This window comes from Bos grunniens, chromosome 8 (genome assembly GCF_055505025.1).
Source record: "Bos grunniens cultivar Pamir isolate PY7600 chromosome 8, Bosgru_T2T1.0, whole genome shotgun sequence".
Lineage (NCBI taxonomy): Eukaryota > Metazoa > Chordata > Mammalia > Artiodactyla > Bovidae > Bos > Bos grunniens.
This window is the reverse complement of record NC_141172.1, coordinates 110,720,654-110,742,316: the sequence shown is the minus strand read 5'-3', so window position 1 is coordinate 110,742,316 and position 21,663 is coordinate 110,720,654. Positions and strand designations below refer to the sequence as shown.

Sequence of the window (21,663 nt, the reverse complement as noted above, 5' to 3'; positions counted from 1 at the left end):
CAACAATCAGCTCCTTCTTTTAAGATAAGAAAAGATATTCAGATAAAATACTTGAGGCCCAAGGCAAGAATCCACTCCACTGATTTGTCCAAAATCCCAGGAAACAACATTTTAGTTACCTCAAAGATCCAATACTGAACATCAAAACCTCTGGGCTATTTGGGGGATTAAAGAGATTGAAAAGTTATTAAGAAGTGTTGGGAGAAGATGCACACTTGGCGAGCGCAAGGTCAGGGAAGCGCCTCTCTTCCACAGGCGCCCTCTGGACACACCCACGTGTGCACCTCCGTAAAGCCCACGTAGGCCAGAATCCCCATCCCTTACTAGTTAAGAGGACTCCACCCACAGGAAAAATAACATCTAACAATATGACTGATGTCAGAATTAAACAAAATATGTGTACAATGTTAGGCAGAGTGCCCAAGACACAGATCTGTTCTCAGCTGGTCACCAAGGCACCAGTCTTGAGTGATAGAGCACGTGTGTGAAAGTCGCTCAGTCGTGTCCAACTCTTTACAACCCCGTAGACTATACAGTCCATGGAATTCTCCAGGCCAGAATACTGGAATGGGTAGCCTTTCCCTTCTCCAGGGGATCTTCCCAACCCAGGGATGGAACCCAGGTCTCCCGCATTGCAGGCGGATTCTTTACCAGCTGAGCCACAAGGGAAGCCCTGTGTGATAGAGCTGTCAAGCCCAATAGTTCCTGACTCACAGGGCACTGAGATACTTGTTCAGAATTCACCTGTAAGAATTCTGTTTCATTATAATAATCAGAATAACATTTACTGAATGTTAAATTCACCAGATGTGAAAAGGTCAGTTTTCATTCCAATCCCAAAGAAGGGCAATGCCAAAGAATGTGTGAACTACTGCACAGTTGCACCCGCCTCACACGCTAGCAAAGAGAGGCTCAAAGTTCTCCAAGCCAGGCTTCAGCACTATGTGAACCGAGAACTTCCAGATGTTCAAGCTGGATTTAGAAAAGGCAGAGGAACCAGAGACCAAATTGCCAACATCTGTTGGATCAGAGAAAGCAAGAGAACTACAGAAAAACTTCTGCTTTATTGACTTTGGCAAAGCCTCTGACTGTGTGAATCACAAAACTGTGGAAAATTCTTCAAGAGATGGGAATACCAGACCAGCTTACCCACCTCCTGAGAAATCTGTATGAAGGTCAAGAAGCAACAGTTCAAACCAGACAAGGAAAAACGGACTGGTTCCAAATAAGGAAAGGAATATGTCAAGGCTGTATATTGTCACCCTGCTTATTTAACTTATATGCAGAGTACATCATGAGAAACGCTGGGCTGGAGGAAGCACAAGCTGGAATCAAAATTGCTGGGAGAAATATCAATAACCTCAGATATGCAGATGACATCACCCTTATGGCAGAAAGTGAAGAGGAGCTAAAGCGCCTCTTAATGAAAGTGAAAGAGGAGAATGAAAAAGTTGGCTTAAAACTCAGCATTCAGAAAACTAACATCATGGCATCTGGTCCCATCACTTCATGGGAAATAGATGGGGAAAGAGGGGAAACAGTGGAAACAGTGTCAGACTTTATTTTGGGGGCTCCAAAATCACTGCAGATGGTGACTGCAGCCATGAAATTAAAAGACGCTTGCTCCTTGGAAGGAAAGTTATGACCAGCATATGAGACAGCATATTAAAAAGCAAAGACATTACTTAGTCAACAAAGGTCCGTCTAGTCAAGGCTATGGTTTTTCCAGTGGTCATGTATGGATGTGAGAGTTTGACTATAAAGAAAGCTGAGTGCCGAAGAATTGATGCTTTTGAACTGTGGTGTTGGAGAAGACTCTTAAGAGTCCCTAGGACTGCAAGGAGATTCAACCAGTCCATCCTCAAGGAGATCAGTCCTGGATGTTCATTGGAAGGAATGATGTTGAAGCTGAAACTCCAATACTTTGGCCACCTGACGCGAAGAGCTGAGTCACTTGAAAAGACCCTGATGCTGGGTAAGATTGAGGGCAGGAGGAGAAGGGGACGACAGAGGATGAGATGGTTGGATGGTATCACCGACTCAATGGACATGGGTTTGGGTGAACTCTAGGAGTTGGAGATGGATAGGGAGGCCTGGCGTGCTGCAGTTCATGGGGTATCAGAGTCGGACACGACTGAGCGAGTGAACTGAACTGAAGTGAAAGTTGCTCAGTAGTGTCCAACTCTTTGCAACCCTATGGACTGGAGCCTGCCAGCTCCTCTGTCCATGGCATTTTCCAGACAAGATACTGGAGCGGGTTGCCATGCCCCTCTCCAGGGGAATTTGCTGATTCCAGGGATCGAACCCTAGGTCTCCCACATTGCAGGCAGATTCTTTTACCATCTGAGCCACCAGGGAAGCGTAACAGGATGGTTTCAGAGCTAATTTCGAAACTTGGTCACTGTGCCCGGACCACAGGAAGACGCCAACATTAGGGGAAACTCGGTGAAGGGGACATAAGAACTCCCCCTGCATCTTGACAAATTTTAATGTAAATTTAAACACTGTGTCCAAGTTAAAACAGTAATAGTAATACAGATACAGCGTCTGCCTCCAAGAACAGCAAGGCTTTCGGAAATGTACACAAGCAATTACAGCAAAGCGCGCCGTGAGTCAGGCCACAAGGAACGACGGGGGCGGCAGGCAGGCGGCGGGGGCTCCCACGGCCAGGGGTCGCGGGCCGGACCGCCGCGCCCCGCGGGCGTCTAGCGGGCCCTCGGCCGGTCCTGGATGACCGCGGCCTTTGGCCCCCCGAGGCCTCCCCGCAGTGACCTCGGAGGCACCGGGCGCCGTTCCGGGACCCACCTGGAACTCCAGGCCGTAGATCACGGGCGCGTCGTCCTCCATGCTGCGGCAGCGCCCTCGCTGAAGGCGGGTCCCCTGGGCCGACGCGCGCCCGCTCCGCTCCCATTCATGCGCTCCAGCCTCAGCGGCGCCGCGCGGCGACCCTTTGTGAGCCACCGCGGTTCCCGTAGGGTTCACTTCCTGTTTTCCGGATGCGTCATCAATGCGCTCCCGGGCGCCGGCGGCCGCCGCCGATGACGCAGCGCCGAGCTCCTGCGCATGCGCACTTGGCTCCCTCCGGGGTTTCTGCGCCCGGTAGGACCAGAAGGGGAGGGCCTGCCGGGGGCACCTGCCGGGCGGGCTGCGGTTCGGAACCTCCCCAGCTCCGCAGCCCTACGGTTCCCCTAGGGTTTTGACGCGGTCGTGGGACGGCTGGGCGCCGGGAAGCGCTCTGCAGTCGCTGTCAAGTCCTCTCCGGCCCAGCAGCCAAGGCGGAACCTCAGGCTTTACAGACGACCGCTGCTCGTTTTGGGGACATTGAAGGGCACAGAGGTGTTCAGTGGAGGGCTCGGGGATGCGCTTGGGCTGGCAGACTCAGGTGGGCTGGCAGACTCGGGTGGGCTGGGCCCAGGAGCCTTAGAGTCAGAGGCCGGGCTCGTTCGTGTCTGCAGCCTTGTGCATGGAGTGGCCAAGGGGTCGCACTGCCGGTGCTGGGGTGGTAAGTGACGCCTGACATTTATTTGCCTCTGAAGGGAGTCCGGTGGACAGACTCTGGCGTCTTTGAGTCTTCAAGAACTGTCAGCGCTGCAGAGGTTTGCCTCCATCCAGGAGTCCGGCAGAGCGCACGCCTTGACGTTTGGCAGTGCCCTTGCAGACGGGAGTGGCGTTGCATATAGCCCCAGAATGCCGTATGCACGTTCTTCACTACCCTGGGTTCCGTAGGTTACAGGGCCATGCACAGGTTCTCCACCAATGTGATCATTTCACTTTCCTCTCATTGCCCCTTAATCTTTGTTTCAGGTAAGGAGGTCTGGGATAGTGCCGGGAGCAGGAGCTCCGCCCGTGGCAAAGGTCATGAGGAAGGAGGCTCGGCATACACAAAGGCGGGATCGAGCCTCAGGAGTCCCCCTGGAAATTCTCGAGCATCTACCCCCCAAACCAGAGTCTGCCTACTTTCTGCTTTGTGCTTTCACCTACACCTCTGACTTTATGGAGGGCTGTCCCCCACTACCTCTCTGGAAAAAGAGTTAACTTACAGCTCCAGTTAATAAAGTTCCTGGGTGTGCTAGTGTTTCAACCTACAAACTCCTTTGGAAGTCCTCTAGCCTGCCTGAATAGGTTTTTCTGGCCACATGTGATTGTTCAGAGCCTCCTAACTGTGAGAGGCATGAGATGTTCTAAACTGTCTAAATACAGAGTCCTTTGAGCAGTTAAAAGATTGATTAGAAATTGTATTGGTGAAGGGTTTTTCACTTGTTGGGCCAATGTTTGCTGCTAAGTTTCCATATCCCTTACCTGCTGTGTCCCTGGCAGTGTATTGATTAATATAATTGGTGTAAGTAGTAGCTTTAATGTTTGTAATCTTGGACCCTTGAGTTAATTCTTTTTCTTGTTATAGCCCACCACACCTTTGCCCTGTAGGAATGCAACTTTATCTAATGCTTTTGGAGGGTGGCCCCTGACTAATCACCTTTAGAGAAAAATAAGTTTTCTGAAGAAAGGGTCTTAAAATGTTAACAGGCCTCCGGGCCAGAAGATGATGCAAATCACCTAAACTTTTGCATATGATAAGTTTGCAGGAAGAAAGCCTGGCTTACTGCATGACTCTACCCCTTCCCCCATTATCCTCTATGCATAACTTAAGGCATAAAAACTACTTTGGAAAATAAAGTGCGGGCCTTGTTCACCGAAACTTGGTCTCCCCCTGTCGTTCTTTCTCTCACCTTCTGGCTGAATTATTCAGCATCTTTTCTCCACTAAATTTTGTCACTGAGCTATCCTTATTTAACCACTCTTTATATCCTTAATTAACGTTTAATTAAGCAATTGTTTCCTGATCCTCGCCGACGCCGTCCCCGCTTTGAAGTCCCTGGATCCACCGGGGCTAGACCCCGGCAGGATAGGTATATGAAAAGATGCTCAGGCTCACTAATCATCAGGGAAGTGCAGATCAACCACAGTGAGCCACCACCCCACACGATTACAGTGGCCGTCGTCAGAAAGTTAAAGGATGAGCAGCACTGGCAGGATTGGAGAAAAGGGAATCCTTGTACCCTGCCGGTGAGAATGTAAGTTGATGTATCAATTGTGGAAAACAGTATGGGAGGTCCTCGAAAAATTGAAAATAGGATTGCCATATCATCCTGAAATCCAACTTCTGTGATCCAGCCTAAATGAACTATCTTGAAGCCATACCTGCACTCCATGTTCACTGCAGGATTAGTTGCAGTAGCCAAGATACAGAAACAACCAAAGTGTCCATCCACAGCTGGATGGAAAATGTGTGTGTGTGTGTGTGTGTGTGTGTGTACACAGGCGCACACCTGCGTTACCAACCAAGGGATCACTACCCAGTGATCATAGAGGCCAGTACTGTGACATCGGCTTTTGAGGAAAGAATGAGGTTTATTGTGAGGTTGACCAGCGAAGAAATGGAAGACAGGTCTCAGATCTGTCTCCCCCATCCAACATTCAGGGTGAAATTTAAGGGGTTAGGGGAATTTCAAACTTGGGAACTGATTGTCTAGTCTCAAGTCAGTCTGCTGGAAGCCAGGTTTTCCTTATTGAAAGGTTTCTTGCCTCGTAAAGGGCTCCAGTGACGTTTCTGTTAGTTTTCTGAAGGTTTTTCATTTGAAAGTCAATGTGGAGACATGGGTTCCCCTTTTGTACCTGTGTAGTGCTGTCTGTAAAGTAACTGAAGATTTGGTTAATCAATTATTCTACTTAAGGAGGAAAACTATTTTAAACTGGCCAATATTTTTTTACATGCTTTTTCATATATGTGGAATATTATTCAGGCTGTTAAAAGGAAGAAAATTTTTAAATTTTATATAAAACTTAGAAAAGGATGATGCCTTGTCATCTGTGACATGAATGAACGTAGAAGACATGTGCTAAGTGAGATAAGCCAGACACAGAAACCAAATACAGCACGATCCATTCATAGGTGGGATCTGAAAAAGAAAGTTGGAATCATTGTAAAGGAGAGTAGAATGGTGGTTACCGGAGGCTGAGGGTTGGGAGAAGGGGAAGTTATTGAGCAAATAATACAAACTTTCAATGAAAAGATTAATAAGTTACGGAGACATAGTTAATAATAATGTATCCTATACTTGTGATTTGCAGAGAAGAGATTTTAAGTCTTTTCACCACAAACACAAAAAACGAGCGGGGCGCTGGATAAGGGCATGAGCTCCATTGTGGCCATCTCACAGTGTTAGATACATCAGCACGTCACGTTGTTCACCTTAAATACAAACGATTTTTATTTGTCAAAATAAAACTATTTTAAATCATTAAAGAATAAGAAGGAGATGGCTGGGCGTGGCCTGGTTCAGCTGTGCTCCAGCGCCTGGCGCCTCCTGACACTTAGGCTGGGTAATGAACCGGGGTATCTCCAGGGTGACAGCGGAAGTCAAGAACGCAGAAGCACAGACGCGGCATCTTCCTCGGCCGCTCCTCTTGCCTGAGATTGAGCTGTGGCGCTAAGGCATTCAGGATCTTCATACTGCTGGATTAATTCCACCCAGCTACCATTGGTATTATTATTACCATTTTTACCCTTAATGTGATTACACAAGTAGTACAGATGGATGTATTCTCAACAAGAAAAGTTGAAAACACATATAGGCACAAAGACACATCCCTGAAAATAAGTATTTCAAGGATGCACTGGCCACGAACTTAAAAAAAGCTTAGCCGTTTCCCTCCCAGCTGCCCTCTGCCACAGGTTTAGCGACGTCCCTCTGGTTCGCAGGGACGCGCTCCGCCCCGCCCCCCCAGGCCCCACCCACCACGGCCGGAACCGGAACCGCGCCGGCCTTCGGCTCCTGCACCGGGCATGCGCGGGAGCGGGCGCGCGCAGGCGCAGACGCCGCGGGAAGCGCCGAGTCCGGTCCCGGCTTCCTCCGGCTTCTCCCGGACCCGGGTCACAGCCGCAGGTGACCCTTCCCCCAACCCCGGGGGGCGAGGGCGCGGATGAGGATAGGGCCCGGGCTGTGGAGAGGGGGTCGTGCCGTCTCCAGCTTCAGCCCCTGGGGTGGGAGGGTCTGCTCCCGGGTCTCTCCTCCCAGGGGGTCTCTACCCCCATGTCTCTCCTCCTCTGGGGTCTCTCCTCCCAGGTCTCCCATCCAGAGGGTCTCTCCTCCCAGGGGGTCTCTCCCCCCCAGGTCTCCCCTCCCCCTTGGTCTCTCCTCCCAGGGGTCTCTCCTCCCAGGGGGTCTCTCCCCCCAGGTCTCCCCTCCCCCTTGGTCTCTCCTCCCGGGGGTTTTCTCCTCCCAGGGGGGTCTCTCCCCCCAGGTCTCCGCTGCTCCTTGGTCTCTCCTCCCAGGGGGTCTCTCCCCCCAGGTCTCCGCTGCTCCTTGGTCTCTCCTGCCTTGGGTCTCTCCTTCCCGGGGACTCGTCTCTGTCCCGCCTCCCTCCGGGCCAAGCATGACCCTGAGGGTCCGGAGCGTGAGCTTTGGGTGCCTGCCCTTTGCAGGGGCGGCCGTTGGCTCCACATCCCTGGAGCGGCCCCCACACTGGGCGCTGAAAGCTCAGGAGGGTCTGCGCCCGGGGCCCAGCTGTAGTACTCAGTGACTCGTTCCTCCTGGCCTCTTCTGTAGATGGACGTTTACAGTAACCTGCCCAAGCGGACTCAGGGTCGTGAGGACAGAACGCGACGGTCTGTGTAAAGGCCTATCAGTCTCTATGTAAAAGCTGGCTGACGCTTTCCAGAGCATCTTGCAGGACAAAGCTGACTGGTGGAGTATGTATACTGAGAAGAATTGAAAACATGTAGAGTGTAAGGTTCAAAGAAGTGCTCTAGATGTGCCTCTTTTTCTCACCTAGTCCACAAGAGTTTAACCCCAATGAAGCATTTCCTTGGACTTGCAGTTCACACCTTCTTATGGCTACTGGGAAACATCATATTTAAATACCTGTTTCTTTTTGCAAATTCAGGAGGCTGTACTGTATGGCAGTGAGTGCAGCTCTCTGTGTAATGGGGGGGTGGGGAGGACGGTTGCAAATAGAATAATACAGTCACCAGTCCTCACGTTCTGTGACCCCTAGCAGGGTCTTCACTGTTCCAGGACAGCCTGTCACCACTCTGCTTTATCGTTAAAATGATAGTTATCAGTTCCTGTGCACCTGCTGCCATTTAATCTTCATGACCCCAATCTTCAGATGAGGAAGCAGAGACTAAAGGATTAAGGCATTTTCAGAGGTCACTTTACTTGGTGGTGAGCCCAAGCCTCAAGCAGTCATTCCAAGCTCTCCCTGCCTTACCCTGTGCTCTCAGTCTTGACCTGTCTCAGCAGCCATACAAGGACAGCAGAGGCAGAAAAACCAGTGTAGGAATCTCATCCCCATCAGTTGACAGCATCAGGCAAATCAGTGGACCTCTGCTGTGTGATGGAGCTTATGCTTTGTAAGTTGGTCCTAAGGCTTAAATGTGATAATACATGTAAAATGCTTGATCTGTGGTGAGTGTTCTCTCCATGGGGGCCTTTCCAGTTGTATACTAATTAGATTCCTACCTCATGGCACAGTTCTTTCATGGAAATATGGTTTCCATTATTGCAACCTGGTAAAAGATTTGTAATTGCAGTCTTGTGTCCAAGGGAGCCTAAAGAGCATGGTTTTCTTTGTTCTTAGTGCATTTAAATCACTTAAAAATATTTTAAGGCGTCAATTAAGCTCATGTGCAAAGAACTCAACCAAAGAGAAAGTCTGACTTCTTTGCCAGCATCTTGATGCTGGATGTCAGCTTAAAACCACATCTGTGGCTTCATGTGTGCTGTGTGTTAGTTGGTCCATCGTGTCTGACTCTGCGACCGTGGACTGTAGCCCACTGGGCTCATCTGTCCGTGGGATTCTCCAGGCAACAACCCTGAGGTGGGTTGCCACGCCCTTCCCCGGGCGGTCTCCCAGCCCAGCAGTCAAGCCAGTGTCTCGTGCCCCCTGCACCGGCAGGTGTGGGCTTTGCCACGCCCTTCCCCAGGCGGTCTCCCAGCCCAGCGGTCACGCCAGTGGGGCCCCCTGCACCGGCAGGTGTGGGCTTTGCCACGCCCTTCCCCAGGCGGTCTCCCAGCCCAGCGGTCACGCCCGTGTGTCTCGCGCCCCCTGCACCGGCAGGTGTGGGCTTTGCCACGAGTGCCACGTGAGCGTGTATTAAATCAGTAGCAGGAGAAGTGAAGGTTTGTATCTCATGCAAATCAAGGACAGATACGTGTGCTTTTCAGTTTTTAAAGTATGAAATGCAAAGGCTGCATGTAACGGACACGGAAACACAAAGCCAAGTGCAGACTTGGCTTCTGGCGCCAGTGTTGCCGACGGCTTAGGCCCACGCGCCGCCCCCATCGAGCCTTTCCTCGAGGCCTCTTCCAGCCCGCTCCCCAGTCCAACTGTGCATTATTATCACCTTGTTTTTCTCTAAAATAATATATTGTTTGATTTTCTTGTTTGAACTTCAGGTAGAAAGTCATCATACTGTTTATTTTTCTACCCTTTCGGTGTGTAGAAGTAGATGTGTGAGGTGCAAACATTGAAGCATTCGCTATAGGCTAGCTCGTTCATTTTCACTGCAGTTTGAGTACACTGCTGTTTCTTTATTATGGTGTCTCCAGGCAGTTGTTTCCAGGGTTTAAATCTTTGGAGAAAGGGCGGTATTTTGTTTGGACTTCGCGTGTGCAGGACTTCCTCCATGACACATAAGTAATGGGATCATAAGTGCCAGGACTCCTGAGATTGAAAAGAGCTGCTGAATTGTACCGTAACCGTTGGTACGATGTGGAACCATCCTAATAAAGTCCAATTGTACGGCTGTTGAAGTCACAGGACACATGCTTGTGAATGTGTATCCCTCTCACCTTGTTTGGATCTTTGTTCAGGATACTTTTTTGTTGGATCACTTATAATCCTGTTGATTTGTAGGAATCTTTAATACCTTGATATTAAGAAGTGTAACAATATCAAGCGTAGGTGACTGTGTCGAACAGGAAGATTACTTACACACACCACCACCAGCTGTGTAAATTGGTACATGCACTTAGTAAAACAGTTCGGTGTTACCTGATGAAGAATTGTACTCTCCACAAAGCCCCCATGAGCTCTCACACATACAGCAGGAGGCATGTACAGGAATATTCATAGCAGCACTGTTTGTATTCAAAAACATAGCACCTCAAGAAGAATAGATATATCAGGACTTCCCCTGGCAGTCCAGTGGTTAAAACTCTGTGCTCCCAATACATGGGGCACAGGTTCGATCCCTGGTCAGGGAACTAAGATTCCACACGCCGCATGACGTGGCCAAAAAAAAAGAATGGATACTAGGTTGTGGAACCATCACACAGCAGAGCATCATCAGCAAAACAGGAATCACAGCTCCGTGCTGCTTCCAGGATGAGTCTCAAGGTTAAAAGCGGAGGAGAAATTGAAGTAAAAAGCAAAAATCTAACATGTTGTCTGAGGAAATACACTTGGAAAATGGAAGAAGAACAAGAGTAGGACAGATCTCAGAATACTAGGTCTGAAAAGGGAGTTAGGACGTATTATATCAGCTACAGGTTATAAATTTTGTAGCACTCAGTGTTTGATAAAAATGGTTTATAGAAAATTTGCCTTCAGAAGAGTCAGAGAGAGTGACAAGAACCTTCTCAGGTTTTCTAGGGAAAGAAGTCAGAGGACTGAGGCGGGGCTTTCGCCACTGCCCGCTTGCACCCGGATCCCTCTTTCTTTCGTGCCGGGGGCGAGAGGTGGTGGCACGTGTGTTGCCGTTAACTTCGTTTCCTCTGTCGTTGCGTGGAGTGCAGGGTAATGACTCAGACACGGGGGCGCTCAGATGATAACGATTACTGACTTGCAAGACTTTTCGGCCCAAGTCTTCAACCTCTGGTAATGGTTTCTAACAAAGGTGTAGTTTTTATTTAGAGATTACGGTAAACAATTTAATTTTTACCCGGGGTTGGGCATCATCTGTGTAGACGGTGTCACTAGGAAAGAGGTGGACTGGACTTTTCAAAGTCAGATTGGAATGGAAACAAAGATCCTGGAGAGAATCAAAGTATTGTTACAGACTGAGTGTCCTTTTTACTTGGCTTGCTTTCTTTCAGATGGTGTTTTCTTTAAAAACATATTTTAAGTGAGTTGGTAAACATGGAATTGCTTGTCAGAGAGCTTTATTCTTTGCCGAGCTATTCAGAAAGGCTCAGTTGAGTTCAGTCACTCAGTCGTGTCCAACTCTGTGACCCCATGGACTGCAGTACGCCAGTTTTCCCTGTCTATCACCAACTCCTGGAGCTTGCTCAAACTCATGTCCATCGAGTTGGTGATGCCATCCAACCTCTTCAACCTCATCCTCTCTCCCCTTCTCCTCCCGCCTTCAGTCTTTCCCAGCATCAGGGTCTTTTCAGTTGAGTCAGCTCTTCGCATCAAGTGGCCAAAGTATTGGAGTTTCAGCTTCAGCATCAGTCCTTCCAGTGAATACTCAGGATCTGCTTTAGGATGGACTGGTTGGATCTTCTTACTGTCCAAGGAACTCTTAAGAGTCTTATCCAACACCACAGTTCAAAAGCATCAATTCATCAGTGCTTAGCTTTCATTATAGTTCAACTCTCATATCCATACATGACTACTGGAAAAAACATAGCTTTGACTAGACTTATGTTTGTTGGCAAAGTAACATCTCTGCCTTTTAATATGCTCTCTAGGTTGGTCATAGCTTTTCTTCCAAGGAGCATGCATCTTTTAATTTCATGACTGCAGTCACCATCTGCAGTGATTTTGGAGTCCAAGAAAATAAACTCTTTCACTGTTTCCATTGTTTCCCCACCAATTTTCCATGAAGTGATGGGACCAGATGCCATGATCTTCATTTTCTGAATGTTGAGTTTTAAGCCAACTGTTTCACTCTCCTCTTTCACTTTCATCAAGAGGCTTTTTAGTTCCTCTTCACTTTCTGCCATAAGGGTGGTGTCATCTGCATATCTGAGGTTCTTGATATTTCTCCCGGCAATCTTGATTCCAGCTTGTGCTTCATCCAGCCCAGCGTTTCTCATGATGTACTCTGCATATAAGTTAAATAAGCAGGGTGACAATATGCAGCCTTGATGTACTCCTTTCCCTACTTGGAACCAGTCTGTTGTTCCAGGTCGAGTTCTGTTGCTTCTTGACCTACATAGAGATTTCTCAGGAGGCAGGTCAGGTGGTCTGGTCTTCCCATCTCTTGAAGAATTTTCCATAGTTTGTTGTGATCCACACAGTCAAAGACTTTGGCATAGTCAGTAAAGCAGAAGTAGATGTTTTGCTAGAATGTTCTTGCTTTTCTGATGATCCAGTGGATGTTGGCAGTTTGATCTCTGGTTTCTCTACCATTTCTAAATCCATCTTGAACATCTAGAAGTTCGTGGTTCACATACTGCTGAAGCCTGGCTTGGAGAATTTTGAGCATTACTTTGCTAGCTTGTGAGATGAGTGCAATCGTGCGGTAGTTTGAGCATTCTTTGGCATTTCCTTTCTTTGAGATTGGAATGAAAACTGACCTTTTCCAGTCCTGTGGCCACTGCTGAGTTTTCCAAATTTGCTGGTGTGTTGAGTGCAGCACTTTGACAGCATCATCTTTTAGGATTTGAAATAGCTCAACTGGAATTCCATCACCTCCACTAGCTTTGTTCATAGTGATGCTTCCTATGGCCCATTTAACTTCACATTCCAGGATGTCTGGCTCAAGGTGAGTGATCACACCATCGTGATTATCTGGATCGTGAAGATCTATTTTGTATAGTTCTTCTGTGCATTCTTGCCAGCTCTTCTTAATATCTTCTGCTTCTGTTAGGTCCCTACCATTTCTGTCCTTTATTGTGCCCATCTTTGTGTGAAATGTTCCCTTGGTATCTCTAATTTTCTTGAAGAGATCTCTAGTCTTTCCTGTTTTATTGTTTTCCTCTATTTCTTTGCATTGATCACTGAGGAAGACTTTCTTAATCTCTCGCTATTTGGAACGCATTCAAATGGGTATATCTTTCCTTTTCTCCTTTGCCTTTAGCTTCTCTTCTATTTTCAGCTATTTGTAAGGCCTCCTCAGACAACCATTTTGCCTTTTTGCATTTCTTTTTCTTGGGGATGGTCTTGATCACTGCCTCCTATACAGTGTCACAAACCTCTGTCCATAGTTCTTCAGGCACTCTATCAGATCAAGTTCCTTGAATCTATTTCTCACTTCCACTGTATAATAGTAAGGGATTTGATTCAGATCATACCTGAATGGTCTAGTGGTTTTCCCTACTTTCTTCAATTTAAGTCTGAATTTGGCAATAGGGAGTTCATGATCTGAGCCACAGTCAGCTCCAGGTCTTGTTTTTGCTGACTGTATAGAGCTTCTCCACCTCTGGCTGCAAAGAATGTAATCAGTCTGATTTCGGTATTGACCATCTGGTGATGTCCATGTGTAGACTCTTCTCTTGTGTTGTTGGCAGAGGGTGTTTGAGAAAGGTTGCATTCCCTTATCAATAAGTAAATGTCCCATAAATTCCCCAAAACTGTCAATTCTAAAAATCTTTGCCTGCTTCACAAGTCAGATTTTGAAAAATCATAGCTTTAATCTGGGGTTCTTTAATTGTTGCTGAAGTTGTTGCTTCTTGTAAGGATCCAGTCACATAACGACGGGTTAGCGACGAGTCTCCTCTTACTGCGTTGCCCTGTGGAATGTAGTTCAAGGCCATCTACGATTTCAGTAAGACAAAGGCATTCTAATAGTAACCGAGATGTAAGCTGTTGAGGTTGACATGTCTTTGTCTGTATCAGGTGGCCATGGAGAATGCCGAAGGTGCTAGCCAGCACGTGCCCGAGCAGAGTGCGCCTGCCCAGGGGCCAACCCAGAGCATCGCTCCGCAGGGGCCTCAGGGAGACCAGGGGCAGCTTCTTTACCACGAGGAAACCATCGATCTCGGTGGAGACGAGTTTGAGTCCGAGGATTCGAATAATTTCGCGGATAAGCTCGATGAGCCCCTGATGGAAAGCGTGCTCATCTCTGACTCCCCAAACAACAGCGAGGACGACGCGGGTGACCTGGGGTGTCTGCAGGACGTGGGGGACCCCGCCGAGGGCAGCGGCGATCACAGACTGGGGCCCGGCGCAGAAGAGGGCGCGCTGGGCTCTCTCAGTGACGGCGGTGAGAGTGATGGCGGGGACACGCCTCAGGACGTCTCGGACATGACCCCTGATGGCAGAGCATCGTTGAAAGAGGACCCTGAGCACAGCGATGTGGAAGACCTGCCTGCTTTTGAACACGGGGGCGGAGAGGACCCAGGCCCCGGGGCTGCGCGGGTACCCATGGCAGGGCCACCGTCAGGCACGCCACCCCGGCAGCCAGCCCCCAAGGACGAGCCGGTGCCCATGTGCACCATCTTTAGCCAGCCACCCCCCAGCGCCCAGCCCCCAGCCCTGCGTGACGGCTTCGAGTCCCAGATGGTGAAATCCCCCAGCTTCAGCAGCGCCAGCGAAGCTGCCCCCAGGACCCCACCCCAGGTGGTCCAGCCGAGCCCCAGCCTGAGCAAGTTCTTCGGCGATCCAACCGGCAGCAGCTCCTTGGCCTCGGACTTCTTTGATTCCTTCACAACCTCCACCTTCATCTCCGTCAGTAACCCCAACGCCAGCCCTTCCATTCCGGAAAGCCTGTCTTCGCTGGCTGCTAGCCCTGTGGGAGGAAGCTCGCCGGGCTCCGAGGAAGCTGCTTCCTCCCCAGGGGTACAGAGGTCAGGGTTGGGTGTGTCCACGGTTCCTCTGGAGATCTCGCAGTCCCCAAAGCCATTCTCACAGATCCAGGCGGTGTTTGCCGGCAGCGAGGACCCCTTTGCCACTGCCCTGAGCATGAGCGAGATGGACCGGAGAAGCGACGCCTGGATCCCCGGGGATGCGACCAGGAACGTGCTGACTTCAGTCGCCACGCAGCAGTACGGCACGGTGTTCGTGGACAAGGAGGACCTCACCATGCCTGGCCTCAAGTTCGACAACATCCAGGTGAGGGCGGAGGGCCTTCAGCGCACAGGTGGGCCGGTGGGCGCACTCGGCGAGCCGGGAAAGTCCCAGCCAATGTCCTTGCTTTTCATCTGACTCTGTTTCGTGTATGTTCATACGGAAAAGGCCTGTCGAGTTTTGAAAAACGCTGATTGTTTTCAGCAGTTCCCAAGGTTCTCATCTTGAGAGTGTTTGCTGTGATGTCACCAGGTAATTTGGAACCCTGTTGATTTCTCTGATCGAAGGTCTTTAAGGTGCTAATCAGAGTCTTAGAAATAGTTTCCAGCAAGGGAGCTGCACAACAGCTCTCTGGAGAAGTTGTAAACTGAGTGATCAGTTTATTATAGCAGCTGAGCTCCCGTAGATGATAAATCCCCTTTCCTCTCCTTTTAGATATGGAAAAATGTGTTTGCATTACATGCAACGTGCTCTATATTGGAAGAGTTCTTACCGATTTGGTTAAAAAAAAATACAGACGGTCTCTCAATAAATCACAAGATTATAAATATGTAATCATAAAATAAATAAATACTATATATTGTAAATAACATTAAAAAGTTCAATCTTACCAGTCATCAAAGTAGATGAAGTTATTTTCACTTTCTGTTGTCTGAGTTATTTATAATTATTCTGTGTATGTTAGAATGTGAGGAAATAGCCAGCTTAGGCAGCCCTGAAGGGACTGATAATTTGGCACAAACTTTCTTAAATGTTAAAATGCGTGTCCAAATGTGCATGTGCTTTGACCAGAAATCCCACCCTGAGTAGTTATTTATGAGGAAAGAATCTCACTGATGTATGAATAGCCAGCTTTCAGGATGCCCATCAGAGTGAGGCTTAAAATTGGAAAGAATCTGAAAGCATCTCGGAGTCCATTGTCAGGAGGCTAGTTGAATACATTCGCCACATCTCGCCTCTTCAGTGGAATATTTACATATTCAACTGAAAAAATGATGTTATGGCCTCGTCGGTGGCACTAGTGGTAAAGAAGCTGCCTGCCATGCAGGAGGCGGAGGTGAGGTTCAGTCCCCGGGTCGGGAAGGTCCCCTGGAGGGGGCGTGGCAGCCCACTCCAGGATTCTTGCCCGGGAAATCCCATGGACACAGGAGCCTGGCGGGCTACGATCCATGGGGTCACAAAGAGTCGGACACGACTGAAGCGACTTAGCACACATGCACTCACAAAAATAATGTCATATTCAAATAAGTATTTTTATTTATTATGAAGAAATGAAGATAATGTTATGATAAAATACTTAGTGAGATTCATAATTTGCTAAGTTTGAAAGCCCAGGTACAGGAAGGCACGTAGCATGCCTTACACGGTAACGTTTTCATGGGTGTGCGCACGTCCCCCTGAGGTGAGCTCGGCTGCGTGTCGGGTGGGATCTGCAGGGTCTGTGCCTTGTGTCCCGCGCTGTCCACTCCGGAAACTGAAGGGGCTCCTCCCCGGCCGGGCGTTCCCCTTCCCCCACCTCGGCCTGGTCAGAAAGCCACGTGGGGTGGGGCCCTGGCCCTGCGAGGCCGATCCTGTGGAGAAGCAATGCGGCTGCTGGAGAGGTGAGCCAAAGAAGAAGTCATCATCATCTTTGATGACTGGTAAGATTGAGCTTTTTAATGTTGTTATTTACAACATATAGTATTTATTTATTTTACGATTACATATTTATATATCTTGTAATTTATTGAGAGACCATCTGTATTTTTTTTTAACCAAATCGGTAAGAACTCTTCCTATATAAAGCACATTCGCGTGTAACACAAACACATTTTTCCATATCTAAGAGGAAAGGAAAGGGATTTATCATCTGCAGGAGCTCAGCTGCTATAATAAACTGATCACACAGTTTACAACTTCTCCAGAGAGCTGTCATGCAGCTCCCTTGCTGGAAACTCCCCAGCTGTCTCTCTGGGGAGTGTGAGTGAAAGTCTCTGAGTCTCTTTGCGACCCTGTGGACTATACACTCCATAGAATTCTCCAGGCCAGACTACTGGAGTGGGTAACCTTTCCCTTCTCTAGGGATTTTCCCATCCCAGGAATCGAACCAGGGTCTCCTACATTGCGGGTGGATTCTTTACCAGCTGAGCTGCAAGGGAAGCCCAAGAATATTGGAGTGGGTAGCCTATCCCTTCGCCAGCAGATCTTCCCAACCCAGGTCTCTGTGGGGAGCTGACGTGAGAGCCTGCAGATATGGGCGTGCTTGCGTGCTGTCTTCGGGTACCTGCTGACGAGACACGTCTTCCCTGGGGCTCGCCAGGCACTGTCCCCGCCCTCTCCAGCAGAACGTATTGGGTGTGAATTTGCCTTCCCGGGCCTCCTTGGTGAATCCCAGTTACAGGCTCAGATGTCAGGGGCGTTTGTGGGTCAGCATTGATGCCTTGACCCCGTGGTCCGTGGGGCAGTCCCGGGGCCCAGGGCTCCTCGGGTCTGTTTGGGGCCACGCAGAGCTGCTTCACTCTGGCTGCCTGAAGGGCTGGGCTGAGCGCAGCACTCTCATGGGCCAGAGGCGCTGAACGCCCCGTGACACCCTTCAGGGAAGCAGGTCAGTCGCTCTTGAGCTAAGAAACAAAGTGCTGATGCTTGCTGCTGGGTGAGCCAAGGCGACTCGAGCTCGGAGGCCATTCCCGCCAGTGGGAGGCGTGGGGTTGTGACAGCCCCTCAGAGCTCTGACGCTTCCACGTGGCTGATCGTGGAAAGTCTCTGAGTTTCTCATAAGTCTCTCATAAGCAGGGCATTCGGCGGTCAGCCAGGGCCAGGCGCCCGCTGCCAGGATAGGACGCACCCTGCGGCCAGCCAGGAGACGCTGCCTGTCCTTTCTGCTCCCTTTAAGTGCTTGAGTGGTGTCTTCCGTCCCTCTCGTGGTCCACAGTGATTGTTTTGGAAACCTCATGGTGGATTGAAATATGAATTCAGAGTAGTTCCTGAAAGGCCTTTGACTTTCCTGTGGAACCAGTGTGCGGGTTGGTTCTTCACCTGTGTCTCTTCAGTCGTGTATTATTCTTCAAAGAACTTGTCATAGAAAAGAAAAAGTGTGTGGTTTACGCCAGAAATGCTGTGTTCATTTTCCAGAGGAGTTAGATCAGCCCAGCACGTGTGGTAACTCGCTGCGCGCGCCAGGCTTTTAAGATATCAACCAAGTGTGTATTGGATTTACCTGTTCACACGTTCCTCCCCACGAGACTGTTACTGTTGCAACACTACATCAGCTTTCTGAAATACTTGGTGGTTTTTCCAAATTGCTCACCTCTTGGTACCAAATGCAAAATTCCTTCCCTGCTGGCTCAGACGGTAAAGAGTCTGCCTGCAATGTGGGAGACCTGGGTTCAATCCCTGGGTCAGGAAGATCCCCTGGAGAAGGAAATGGCACCCCACTCCAGTACTCTTGCCTGGAAAATCCCATGGATGGAGGAGCCCGGCGGGCTACAGTCCACAAGGTCACAAAGAGTTGGACCCGACTGAGCGACCTCACTGTCACTTCCACTTCTTAAGGGATGAAATGTGGGCAGAGGGGAAGTGTTACATTGTTTCTTTGTGAAGTGACCTCTTAGAGCAGTCTGAGTTAAGGTAGAGGCCACGCAGGTGAGCACGTTAACTCTGCATCCAACCGCAGAAGCTTCAAAAGAGGAGTGTCGGCATTTCTAACTAGTCAGAGTCTTGCTGGCCTGCATTCTTGAAGAACTGGATGCAAAGTTGGTGGGGAGATGACTGTTCAGAAACATTTAGAACCAGGAAAGAATGGAAGTTGGAGAGTATTTCTATGAAGGTCGTTCAGTGGCGGGGGCGGGGGGGGGGGCGCGGTTCCACAGACTGGAGTTGGCAGCAAGTCGGTGCCGACCTTGAGGGGGTGACAGGGACAGCGGGGGGCCTCGGGGTGCTCTGGCCTCGCACGGGGCTCTGCAAACCCGACATCTGGACCTGAGGCCGGGCCTCTCCTCCGCCCGGGTCTGATTCTGCTCCCGGATCCCGCCCCCGGCGCCCACAGTGTGGGTGTGACGGGAGTCCCACCCGGGAAGCAGGCAGACGCCGTCACCGCTTTCCCGCTCATGGCCGGGCGCTGTCCTTCCAGGACCACTGCCCGTGACCGGGTGTCCCTGACAGTAGAGCTTACAGGCCGTGCCCCGTGAGTCAGCCGCTTTGCGTTCCACATGGACATTGTCCACTAAAACCTCGAAGGCACCGACGAAGCCGTCCGCACGCAGCAGGGGGAGCAGCCGTCCTCTGCTCGCGGAGGGCCAGCCACAGACTCCCATTCGCGCGGTCTGCCACTGCCCTGCCCTGGGCGCACCCGAGGGAGTGCTGAGCGGAAGGGGTCCGTGGGGTTCTAGGTGGGTCCCCCCCAGGTGCAGGGAGATAGCTCTCCAAACATCACGGGAGGGGGCCGCTCGCCTCACTCCGTGGGGTTCTAGGTGGGTCCCCCCCAGGTGCAGGGAGATAGCTCTCCAAACATCACGGGAGGGGGCCGCTCGCCTCACTCTGGTGACCGTGGAGTGTCTGCAGCCAAGGCGCCAGGACCCCCGTACAGAACCGCCCTGGCGGAGCGACGCGGTGGGAGCTGGTCTGTGTCGGGACGTTTTGTCGTCCGTGGGCTTTCAGGGTGAATGCTGGTCAGCCCCACGGTGCCCCTGTCTCGAGCGTCCTGTGCTAACAGGCAGAACCGAAAGGGCGGGCGGCGTCTGCAGTGTGGGCTCGATGCCGAGGGTGCTGCGAGGTCGGAGGACTCAGACTGCTCCTCTGAGCTCCGTGGCTTTAGGGTGAGTCTGCCGTTCCCTGGTTCGCAGGCGCTCTGCCCGGATGCAGCTCTTTGTCTGCTCGGAGGCACCTGTGTGCAGAGCTCTGTGCAGCCGTGCGCCTGCCTCCTTGTTCTGCCCTCTGATAACCCTCCTGGATCAGTTAGCCCCTGCCGGGGCATTTGAACTATTTCACCTTATTCTCTGGAGGCAGAAGCTGTAACCCTGCTGCTTCCAGGCCTCTGTCCCGCATGAGGAGGAGGTGCGGCTTGGCCTCTGAGCTCCAGGCTCAGGGCCCAGGACCCCCACTGCCAGGCTGCACCCTCCCCTGCTCGAGCAGCAGGAGGCAGCTGAGCCTGCCGCAGCCTTCCTGCGAGCCCGGCCCACACCGGCCACGCGGGCGATTGCGGGAGAGGAGCCTTGCCTCTGAGCGGAGCTGCATCGACTCGTTTCCTCAGCGTGGCGGGCGCAGGCCGCCCCGAGCTGCAGGCTCTCTGTCACCATCTGTGTCAGCGGTCCATCCCCGCCCCTCCCCGGTCTCTCCCTGGGCACTGGGCCACGGATGGTCACTCCTGTCCATGCTCCCTCTACAGTCACTCAGCCCGGGCGCAGGTGGGGCTAACCTGAGGCTGGGCCGGGGGCCCCTGTGCAGAGTCCTGTGCAGCTGCCCCCCAACAGAGGGCCGTCCTTGGGCTGGGGGGACGCGGCCCTAGGCGGGGGCGATGCCCCGGGCCACCACTCACTGCTCTGGCTGAGCCCTGGGGACCCCAGGAGGCCCAGGCCAGGGGGCTGTGGTGTGGGCTGTGGGCAGAGGGCTTAGGCCTGCCCGCCCAGCCTGGGCCCCAGCAGGCACCGTGCCCCTCCCGGGGGCAGCGTACCCTCTCACACCACGAGCCCCAGCCCCCTCCAACACGGCACGGCCGCTGCTGACTTGCCACCTCCTCTCCAGGAGGAAGCAACTCTAAACAACACGTCTTCCCAGCGACCGGGCGCTATAGCCTCTGGTTAGTTGCAGCTCATAACTGCATTTTAGCCTCCATACACCAGTGGGAAAATAAAAGAAACTTTGGTTAGCTGTGAGTTTCGCTCAGCTGAGTTTAATTAGCATTCTATTGTCCTGACATATTTCTCTTATATTCTTTCCAGGGAGATGCAGTTAAAGACTTAATGCTTCGCTTCCTGGGTGAAAAAGCTGCGGCAAAGAGACAAGTCCTAACCGCCAGCTCAGTGGAACAGTCTTTCGTTGGATTGAAGCAGCTCATCGTAAGTAACAGTGTATTTGATTTTCCGTGTAAGCTCTTCCTCCCTTCATGATGTTTTTCCAAAGGCCAGTCACTCTCGGTGCCTCATCCTTGGCCCTTGCACAGAAATGGAGTTTTGTTGGATCAGATAACCAGTCCTGAGCAACAGAGAGCATCATACAACATGTGAATGCTTTGAGGCAGTATATACTTTGATTAAATATACTTCATCAAAATAACTAGAGTGAAGTAATCATACATTGATTTTCTGAAAGAACTCTGTTTTCTACACTTGGTGTAGAAGGTTTATTACTAAATTAGCAGACTCCCCAGAAGCGCACACAAAAGCCTTTCTTTATTCATTAACAAGACTGAGTGCAGATGCCCTGGCCGAGCCGCAGTCATGGAGCAGAAGCGGGGACTCTGATCGCAGGCACCCTGACCTGGGCGGGCGGTGCTTCCGGGGGCCTGTGAGCCGCTGGAAACCGTCTGCCCCACAGCATCTTTCATGATGTTGCAAAAGTGCGAATAAACACTTGCTTAGGTGGTTTGCTGACATTTTCACGTTAAAGTTTAGGTTTTTGGTTTTTTTTTAGTAAATGTAGATCACATGTTTCATTGAGTTTCTTTCATTGAAGTGATTCTAGAATTCTTCCCATGAATGAGAAGCTGTGGGAAGGGAAGATGAGGAGACA

General features: G+C 50.6%; 2 protein-coding genes and 1 long non-coding RNA gene across 11 annotated transcripts in view; 2 read left to right on the top strand and 1 right to left on the bottom strand.

Annotated features, from left to right (window-relative positions):
- The window catches only part of EIPR1 (EARP complex and GARP complex interacting protein 1), a 66,769-nt gene extending 63,796 nt beyond the window's left edge, over nt 1-2,973 (bottom strand). For all 4 annotated transcript variants that reach the window (XM_086414049.1, XM_086414054.1, XM_086414048.1 and 1 more), the window contains exon 1: nt 2,806-2,973. In XM_086414049.1, the coding sequence (XP_086270175.1) occupies nt 2,806-2,847 (42 nt within the window). In that variant the 5' untranslated portion in view covers nt 2,848-2,973. The remainder of the gene's footprint in view (nt 1-2,805) is intronic.
- Nucleotides 2,974-3,073: 100 nt separating this feature from the next.
- LOC147367921 (uncharacterized) lies at nt 3,074-4,696 on the top strand. Of its 3 annotated transcripts, none has more exons than XR_015168800.1 (3): nt 3,074-3,336; nt 3,537-3,692; nt 3,805-4,696. It is a non-coding gene; the product is annotated as an uncharacterized LOC147367921 (long non-coding RNA). The 3 variants fall into 3 exon arrangements; XR_015168799.1 differs by having other exon boundaries at nt 3,074-3,382; XR_015168801.1 differs by lacking the exon at nt 3,537-3,692 and having other exon boundaries at nt 3,074-3,502.
- Nucleotides 4,697-6,257: 1,561 nt separating this feature from the next.
- Nucleotides 6,258-21,663, top strand: part of TRAPPC12 (trafficking protein particle complex subunit 12) — a 36,458-nt gene continuing 21,052 nt past the window's right edge. For 2 of the 4 annotated variants that reach the window (XR_015168793.1, XM_086414045.1), the window contains exons 1-3: nt 6,871-6,944; nt 13,789-15,003; nt 20,874-20,990. Coding sequence is in view for 3 of the 4 variants with exons in the window: in XM_086414045.1 (XP_086270171.1) it covers nt 13,795-15,003; nt 20,874-20,990 (1,326 nt within the window). In the remaining variant the exon portion in view is untranslated. Of the gene's footprint in view, nt 6,973-7,607; nt 7,751-13,781; nt 15,004-20,873; nt 20,991-21,663 lie in introns of those variants that run through there. The other 2 variants (XM_086414047.1, XM_086414046.1) reach the window with 2 other exon arrangements.